Here is a 9,589-nt window from a genome sequence, read left to right as displayed (position 1 = left end):
ATCAAACTTAAAAAGGGCTTATTATGTCTGTCATTTCCATAAAATTTGGGGTTTGGAAGTGCCACAGGATGTGCTTATTACTGATACATTTTCACCCACAGTGAAAAATAACTATTTTCCAGTAGCCACAGTCACTCAAAACGCTTCTTTACTGGGAAAAGAAACGTGACAGAGAAGATTTTTTGATGGGATTAATAACTTTGTTGTATTTTGGTCAAGAAAAGTAAGATTCAGCGTGACTGGATTGATAGATTATTTTACAGTGAATTATCATTGAGTCGTTTACAATAATCACTCGTGCTTTTCTGTACATTACCACATCACTTGTCAACTTTCCCCTTTAATCAGTATAAACAGAACAAATTCCTACTACAAGGTGGCTGTTGTGTTGTAGATGCTGGTGTAATTTGAAGAGTTTTCTGCGGGGGAGGAGAGGGTTGTGGCCTAACATGCATTTACTGAGTTTAAAAAGAAAAGGCTATATTAGGGTGTGGACTGGCTCCGAGGCAGAAAAGGGGGCGAGGTTTAACCCGGCTGCTGCGTTGCCATTGGTGGAACCCGAGGACAAAAATACCTGTACCTGCTGCAGGTAAACAGACTGACATCAGGCACTGCAGGGATGGACTACTCCGGATGGCTCCACGGCTTTTTGTGCACTCCACTGCAAACTACAAGTGTTAATGGGTTCATTGAGTTGGTTCATTTCAGTTGCCGGTTCGATTCTCGTGTTTCCAGATTGTGCATTTGGTGAATCCCACCTTCTGACGCAGGTGAGTTCAGGTTGAATTTATGACGAGTTCTGTCTTATGTGCAGAATTAAGTCTCGGGAGGTGGGGGGTGAATGTGTGAGCTGGAGGTTGGTGGGGATGTGAGAGCAAGGCAGTAACGGTGAGTTGTGTTTCTGTGGGTTTTGGTCTCTACATGTTCGACAGCACCCTGTGTTCACCGGGCTCAAAAGACTCCAGGAGGATGGGAACCAGTGAGAACAGGTCCTGTCTTGTGCAGGGAGAGGCCCGCCTGGCACACCCTGCACGCCCTTCACACCCTTCGCGCTCGCATTGACAGAGACTGGAGCATGTGCACCGCTGGAACCCGTCTTTCATGTATTTGTGTCTTTTAACTAATCCGCCACATCTCCTCCCCGACAGAAGCTGAGGGAGAGAGCGCGTCAAAGGGAATCATCCGTGTCAGGCGTCCCAGCGACTCCTCACCGGCGGCAAGCTCTAATCAGACCATCCATGTATTCTATCCTTCATTCCACCGGAGTCTGTGTAATGTGCCAATCAGATTTCAGTGGTGTGAAGAGTAAGACACATGGAATTTGTCATCTGGAGGAAAAAACCACGTTACCTTCGAAAGCTTTACTTTTGAAAATAAAGATGAATGTTGCTCTGTGAGAAAACGTTTTGGACTCTGCTGTCTTTTCATGTCAACCTGGTGTTGTTGAATGCAACAGTTCTACACAAGCACAGAAAGAGGGACTTGTCCTCACCTGCATTGCGACAGCAGTTGAAAACCGCTGCACTGATTGCACTTAAGAGTTACTGCAGGATCACGGAGTGCTGCCAGCCCCACTTTAAGTCTCTTAGGCTGTCACTCAGAGACGTTCTCGTGTCCTCACTCCGTCTTTCTGCCCTTGCCTCGCCGAGACACGGCAACTACATAATCACTCCTGAATTCCCAAGTTTCCAAACCCACTGCAAATCGTGTTTGTGTCCCTCAAGTCTCCTCGTGTTGCGACTGCACCCATACATTCATATATTGTCTGAACTGTAATGAGTAATTTTGAATAATGAATTTGTTTTACATCTTTTCTTCTGTAAAAATAAAATGCAGTTTTTAACCAACACCCTGAGGGGAAATTAACCTGTGACATTAGCACGGGACATTTCCAAAATTCTTTTCAAAGCCGTAATTATCTTGAATGGGGGAGCTGGAGATCATCTGACAGCTACACTGGGCCCTGAGTCACCCCCGCTATAATTCATCCACCCAATTAAGGTGGAGGGAAACATAACGAATAAACAAATGAAGCAAGATGGTGCCAGATAAGCAGAGGTTCACACAGAGCAGTGTTAAGTAACAGGGTTGTTATGACAGTTTCCCTGCTTAATTATAGTCAGTGAGACAATAGGTTCCCTCCTGCACACAGGCACAACACGTCATCCCAGGCTACAGGTGATCACAGGTTATTTCTCAATCTGTCAGGAGAGTCTCATAAGGGAAATGTTTTAATAGCTATGAAGAAAAAGCATCATTGTTATGAGCTACATTACAGATGAAAACATAATTTAACCTGTATAATACACAGACAGAAGGCTCAGGTTTCAGTCTGTATCACCGCCCCTGCAGCTCTGGGCTTCACATGGTAGACAGACTCGTGGCTCTCTCTTGGACTGGCTTCTCCTGCACCGCACACCTCAGCCTGCCATTCACCTTCCTGTTGGATGCAATTATGACCACGGGGCTTAGAGCTGCGTAGAGCGACGAGAAGAATATTCGCAAGTCAGAGATCAGCGAGGACTCCATGGTCTGTCTCACAGTGAGAGTGTACACCCAAAACCCATTATCTACCCCATAGAGGACCACATACAGGGTCACCAGCGCCACCACGGCTTTGGCGGCCCGCTGCTCGGCCCCACCGCCCCCTCCACCTCCGCCTCTGCTGCTGCGCAGTCCTTTCACCTGCCGGCTGTGCTTGTAAAGAAACACCAGGATGGTCAGACTGGCAAGGGTCATGAGGGCCATGGGCACCACGTCCCTGCCCACCTGCGCTGCCCCGTTGGCGTCTTTGGACAGTTTTGAGGGGAAGCGCACGTAACAGAATTGTACATTAATGCCGTGGTTTGTGAGGCTGGAGTTATTCTGTTTTCCAAAGGAGAAGAGAATGGCTGCCGAGCTCATGCAGGTGTTGAGGAGCCAGAGGAAAAAGAACAGCCAGCCCAGATAGCGGGCGACCAAGGCACGGGCGGAGGCCCAGTGTGACCCGGGAGGGGCGATGCTCAGGCACTGGTAGGCGCTCAGGACGAAGGTGAGCCAGATGGAGAGGGAGCGCGACGTCCTGTAGACAAAGATCACAGCTTTACAGCCTGTATCGCTGAAGACGCTGGCCAGGGAGAAGGAGGCCAGGGTCTCCAGCAGACAGCGGACGCCCACCACCAGCAGGTTCACACTGGCCAGATGTAGGACGATGGCGTCTGCTGGGAGGAGCCGGTTCTCCTGGTGCAGCAGCAGGAGGAACGCCAGGATGACTGCAGCGTTACCCGGCACGCCAACGACAGTGAGGGATAGATAGAGCATCCCACGAACAAAGATTTCTGATGACATTCCTGCAGGGACAGAGAGAAGGAAATAAAAGATTCAATCAATAACTACAATTTCACTCAGTAGAACGCATACCACATAACCCAAGGGCCAACTGTCCCCTTAAATTCAACCAAGCGGAAATCTCACAAACTTCAAAGATCTGTTCCCTAAATGTGAAGATTTAAAAAAAATCAAGATCCCCAAAAAATTCCTTGGTAAGAAAAATGTTGAAAAACATCTAAATGTTTAAAAAACAAATGCAAAAAAGGCCATGAGTATATGTGTGTGTGTGTGTGTGTGTGTGTGTGTGTGTGTGTGTGTGTGTGTGTGTTTGTGTGTGTGTGTGTGTGTGGTAATAATAGTAAAGATACAGACAGTTAATAGAAAAATTTACAAATGCAAATAATTATGATGCAACATACAATCTAGGCCTTTACTAGTGGAAGTGCATTCAAGTCATCATTTCTTATCTTCATTGAATATTAAACGAAACCTCACATTCAAAATGACATAAGAGAAATAAAGGTCACCCACTCACCTGCAGTCGAGAGGTCTGAGCTGGACCTTGTCCCCGATCCCTCTCTCCTGAAGCCGTCGACTTGTTTGTGCTCTTATACCTGCAAACAGGTGACGGCTGTTGGATCTGCTTCGTACGGTCCATTGACTTCTCTTCCCTCAGCCTCCAATTACTTGAGATCAATTCAGATGACTGCCTCTGTCCCCTCGCTGGGTTTCACACCGACGGGATAACACAGAGAAAGCTGTGTTTGGATTTACCGACAGGGAGAAACATAGATCCAACCGGAGGACTGTGAAAAAAGGTGTTAATTAACAGATGATATCAATTAGCTTCATGTTTATTCCCACAAAAAAGAGATTAAAACCATTTCTCAGTGTCACCATTTCACCAAGTGGAGACTATTAAAAAAAAAAAATTCCTCCAATTAAGCACTAAAGTTTTTATTTATTTCTGAAATAAATTTTCGAAACGCCAGCCTTAAAAGAGAGCGGTCCGTCAGACACCAACACCACAGTGTCCTCCAGTGGAGAAACCTGACACACAGTAAAACACAGAGGAAGTCGGGTGTGATCGATCACCTGCAGTTTCATCTGTAGAGCCCGACAGAGCATCCGATTTATGATTGCATAATTCATCCGCAGCAATAAAACTCCTTAAAATGGAAATAAAGCTAAACCGTGAGGATGTTGTGAGGGCGAATCAGTGTGGGTGGGCCGCGTGATTTAACTGCAACATGTCCCACAGCAGGGGACTCTGTAATGAGTATTAAGACCATTTCTCACAGGAGCACGGCGAGACACGTCCTCCACTGAAATTAACAGCAACCTCTCTTGTAATTCTACAATATGACCTTAATGAGATTAGCTGCATGTACAATAGGCTCATCAGGCCGAGCTCTGTATGTTGGTACCGATAGCGATGCTGGTTCAGTTACCACTTATCTTGCATTTTCACATTTGTACTTTCCTCTTGCATTTGTTTTACATAACGATGCATTGGTTTTATATGTCTGTTTACTTTAGTGGGATTTTGCTGTTTTGTTTATGTTTTGTTTGTGTGTGTTTCAGCAGGATTACACAGAAACTACTCAATGTAATCCTGCAGAACTTGGCGGAAGGATTTAAAGAATTGCTCAAGAAAGAACCAATCAAACGTCGGTGCTGATCCAAACAAAGAGGTGGATACATTTTTTTAGTTGTTGTTGTTGTTGTTATTTTCAACATTTCCAGAGGGAATCATTCATGGATCTTTATGAAACAAGTCAGGCATAATAAGGGGACTGACATCTATGTGTGTCTGCAATGTGGTGCAGCTCGAGTGAATTTAAGGGGAGGGTTGGGCCTTGGCGGAGGTATTGCGCTCTACTGAGTGCGATTCCAGTTTATCAAGTGGATATATGACCTTTAGTTCAGAGGAGGGATCCCTCTCTCTGCTGCTCTTCCTAGGTTGTTTCTTCTCCTTGTACAAATCAGTGGTTTAAGGACATAGGCTTCATCGTATAAAGGTTGTGATTTGACATTTTTTTGCTGTCTAAGTGAAACCGACCTGACCTGATGTCTTCACGATACATTTTATTGAAACAACAGAGAAAGCAGGATGTGCGGACAGGTTCCTAAATGTCTCTGTCGACTTGATGTCATCGGCAAAAGGAATGAAAGTGCATCCATTGAGCGTTATGAATGAAACCTTTACTTTGTCTTCGTGTTTGAACAATATCAAGATACCTAAGTTATCAAGTGGTGCAGTGGTTAGTTGGCTCACAGCAAGATGGTTCCTGGTTTGAATCCTGGTTTGACTTCCTCCCACGGTCCAAACACATGCAGATAGGTGTTAGGCTAACTGGAGACTCTAATGATGGAAAAAGCATAAGCAGTTTAAATAATTGACGGATACGTTTTCTCGGAGTTTGAAGTGAACCTATCACAGACAAAGCCAAAAGACAAATCAAATCTAAAGTCGTGAGACGTCACGTTTGCCACCCCCCCACCACCCCTCCTCCTCCTCCTCCTCCTCCTCCTCCTCCTCCTCCCTTCAAAAACAGATGAAGAGAGTGAGGCCTGTCAGCGTCAGAGTGAGCGTCTGCTGAGCCAAAAGCTTCTTAAATCACACATTTTGCTGTGGGACAGCTTAACTGGCACAGTGAGAAGTGAACTGAATATTCTCTCTTCACCAGCCAGAGACGTTTAACATATTTGAAGTAGAAAAAGGTTAAAAAGTGAAATTTCTCTGAGCTCATTTAAGTTGCATATAAACAGCAAACTGGATTGAATATTCTGGTTGTAGTGTCCTAATGTAAGATAATTATAATAATTGTTATTTTTGATTGAATCAGTTATTGAAAATACATACATTTAATTAGTGTAATGTGGGAAAAACTATTTACATCTTCTGTTCGTAACAGACTAAATGAATAGTGTCCAGAGGGGGAAGTCTCCTTTAAGAATCTTGCAGCACATTGTACATGATGACTTCCCCTGAGGAGGACATGCTTGAACTTGCCTTTTTAATGAGCTCTCTGAACTTGTAAACATGTTATAAACACACAGGGAAATAACACGCCTCATGATGCTCATCAAACACCAATGCACCCGCTCACAATCTGAGTTCTGCCACAAAATAGATTATTCCTGTCCGATGCGTTGATTTTTAACTTGACAGCCACAGTAGATGCTGCAGTGCACATGTTATAAAGATCTGCTCGAGCACACGTCAGCACCGAGAGTCAAGAACATTAATGAATAATAGCCGCTCGTCCCTGTGCCCCCAATTAGTACAGACACGTTTTGTTATATTGCTAATTGTCTCGCTCCTCTGTGTCTGTTAACACGCTCCCAGGACATGGAGGAGGCAGGGAGCGTGCACTAGAAGCACCAGCTGTGCACGTTAAAGCCTCCTGATGACTCATTCAAGGCATCATCAGGCCCATTGTGCATCAATATTAACCTCACACTGTCGTCTCCGTAGGGGTTGTCTAACTCTTTTTGTTTTCTTGTGTAACTCCACGGGGTAATTTAGCATTATAACAATTCAGAAGACTGACGTGTTTTTCCTTGTCCAAAGAAACCTAGCAGCTGGAGGAAGTTTAGAGTTCACTTATGTTTTATCGTATTTTATCTCAGTAACTTTTTTATCACTGATGAAAGTTTTCCCAACATTAAAAACTAATCTGAAATGCTTGGTCGGGAGAATCATGATTCATATTGAAAAAAAAGAGGGGGCTCTGCAAACTCATGCCACATTTGTTTGAAAGTTTCACGTCACACCTGTGCTTCTGCATCTGACTCTAAACCAGAACCCACTCTAATTTATTACACCTATTAAGCTGGTCCTTGAAGTGTGACATAGTTCTCTCCCTTGAAATAAAAGGGAATATTTTCAAGTTAATTAGGATGTCACATAAAATCTGAAATGTTGGTTCACTTTTTCAGAAACTGATGCTTCCTGTAATTATTTCTCCCGTTCACACTGGTCCTGAAAATGTCTGTTTCCGGAGTTTGGTCTGAGAGGGTGAAAATCTGTTGATTCACCTCCGGCACATGTACAGTTCTCTCAGCTTGGACTTGTAACAGCATGTGTGTATATATAGATTTGTGATGTTTCCTTATTGTATTGCTTAAGTTCCTCTCTGCGTTTCTACACTTTCCTGTTGTGACTTTTACCGTTTAAAACCAGAAAGAGGGTTAATCATAGCAGTGGAGGTGATGGAGGAAAAACTCCACTGTCCTTGTCCTGTGCAAAACTAAATGTTCCTAAGCTTTTTCCTAAGTTCAGCATTCTGAGTTCATCAAATCAAGTCATTTTTTAGTACCTGTGTTACAAACCATCTGCTGCAGCTCAGCACAGAAACATTGTCAAGGAAACACAAAGAGGGAATTTCATAATTTAACTGCTGTAGCTGTGGAAGACGCTGGTGTGATTTATTCAACCCAGATGGCTGAAGCCTCACATCATATTAAAATATGATATGAGGCCATCAAATGAACTTTGCAGAACAAGGACTGCAGATCTTCTCCCCCTCCTCTGTTGAGGAGGAATGATTACAGCATGGAAAAAGGTTTCCATGCTGCAAATGTGTGCACCTGATTATTGTTGTATTGGTTTAAGTCAGACTTGAAAAGTTGTGTGTATCCTGCAGTGGTACTGAATTCCCTGGCAGCCCTTGCCCTCTGAGACCATCTCAGATTTAATGTGTTATTTTAATTTGCCAAACTGGGCTGAACTCTGCAATGTTGGCCGATGGTCTCAAGGGGCGACATAGACTATAAATCGTAATTACACAGGGTATTAAACAGGTAACGCTCATCAGGCTTTACTTTTCTTCCACGACGTCAGGTTAGCATCATTTTCACTGAGAGAACATCTTGTTACATCAAGGTTTTTTGTTTTGTTGCTGCCTGTTTGTAACAGATTTGATTCTCTGTCTACTTTGCCGATCACGACCGCTGCAGGCCTGTGATGTCATGGATCTGTGTGTGACCATCAAAGGGGTCTCCTTCCTCTTGCAAACAGGGATGGGCATCCTGGGGAACGCCGTGGTGCTGCTGGCTTACGGCCACATCATCTACACCGAAACCAAGCTCCTTCCCGTGGACATGATCCTGTGCCACCTGGCCTTTGCCAACCTGATGCTGCTGCTGACCCGCTGCGTCCCTCAGACCATGACCGTGTTCGGGCTGAGGCATCTGCTGAACGACGGGGGCTGCAAGGTGGTGATCTACACCTACCGCATTGGGCGGGCTCTGTCGGTATGCATCACCTGCATGCTCAGTGTGTTTCAGGCAGTGACCATCGCCCCCGCTGGGCCCCGTTTGTCCAGGTTGAAGCCTGCACTTCCCTCCCTGGTCCTCCCAACCTTTGCAGGGCTGTGGCTCCTCAACATGGCCGTATGCATCGCAGCCCCGTTCTTCTCCATGGCGCCACGTAACGGCACTGTCCCCGCCTTTACCCTCAACCTGGGCTTCTGTCATGTGGACTTCAGAGACCACCTGTCCTACGTGATCAACGGGGTGGCTGTCTCTGTGAGGGATTTTGCGTTTGTCGCCCTCATGTTGGGCTCCAGCGGCTACATCCTGGTGCTTCTCCATCACCACAGCCGCAAGGTGAGAGGGATCCGTCGTTCTCACGGCGGTGGAGCGGAGACCCGAGCGGCCAAAACGGTGATCACCCTGGTGGTTCTGTACGTGGTCTTCTTCGGGATCGATAACGTGATCTGGATCTACATGCTGACGGTGGCCAAGGTGTCACCGGTGGTGGCTGACATGAGGGTGTTCTTCTCCTCCTGCTACGCCTTTCTCAGCCCCTACTTCATCATGTCTTCCAACAAGAAGGTCAAGGCCAAGATCATATGTGCATCGGAGCGGGAGCAGCCATCAGCGGACACTCAGGAGTCGAATGACAAATGACTCCACTTCTCTGTCCTGACAGGCTGTTGACGCACCTGCAGGGCAGCGGCAGAGTTGTTCTCTCAGACGTTATCATTTTGAGCACTTGTGCACAGATGACTGTCATTTAGCTGAGTGGTGGACCTTTTAGAAAGTAACAAAGACAAGTGTCTGCAGTGTTGTCGTCTTTTGAGTGTATATTTTCATCTGAATCATAAATGCACAGGTGTCTGAACTGAACTCTCTGTAGTTTGTGGTCATTTTGTATGGCAGCAACAAAAAAACACAGAGTTCTCAACGTCAAGCAACAAAGGCAACATCATCTAGTTTCTTAGTTGTGAGAAACTGTTGCTTTTCTTTGTATTTATTTGTGACAAAATGA

At 45.4% G+C, this 9,589-nt stretch overlaps 2 protein-coding genes and 1 long non-coding RNA gene across 3 annotated transcripts; 2 read left to right on the top strand and 1 right to left on the bottom strand.

Annotated features, from left to right (window-relative positions):
- Window positions 1–608: 608 nt before the first annotated feature.
- Window positions 609–1,849, top strand: LOC128458855 (uncharacterized). Its single transcript, XR_008342067.1, has 2 exons — window positions 609–770; window positions 1,149–1,849. It is a non-coding gene; the product is annotated as an uncharacterized LOC128458855 (long non-coding RNA).
- Window positions 1,850–2,361: 512 nt separating this feature from the next.
- On the bottom strand, window positions 2,362–3,327 carry LOC128458210 (olfactory receptor class A-like protein 1). The gene has a single exon (XM_053442965.1). It carries the CDS (start codon window positions 3,325–3,327, stop codon window positions 2,362–2,364), a length of 966 nt encoding a protein of 321 aa, XP_053298940.1.
- A 4,959-nt stretch (window positions 3,328–8,286) lies between these two features.
- LOC128448306 (olfactory receptor class A-like protein 1) lies at window positions 8,287–9,228 on the top strand. The gene has a single exon (XM_053430900.1). The coding sequence runs from the start codon at window positions 8,287–8,289 to the stop codon at window positions 9,226–9,228; it is 942 nt and encodes a 313-aa protein (XP_053286875.1).
- Window positions 9,229–9,589: the final 361 nt, after the last annotated feature.

Source organism: Pleuronectes platessa, chromosome 2 (genome assembly GCF_947347685.1).
Source record: "Pleuronectes platessa chromosome 2, fPlePla1.1, whole genome shotgun sequence".
Taxonomy (NCBI): Eukaryota; Metazoa; Chordata; class Actinopteri; order Pleuronectiformes; family Pleuronectidae; genus Pleuronectes; species Pleuronectes platessa.
Note: the sequence above shows the minus strand (reverse complement) of the source record. Positions and strands in the feature narration are given on the sequence as shown.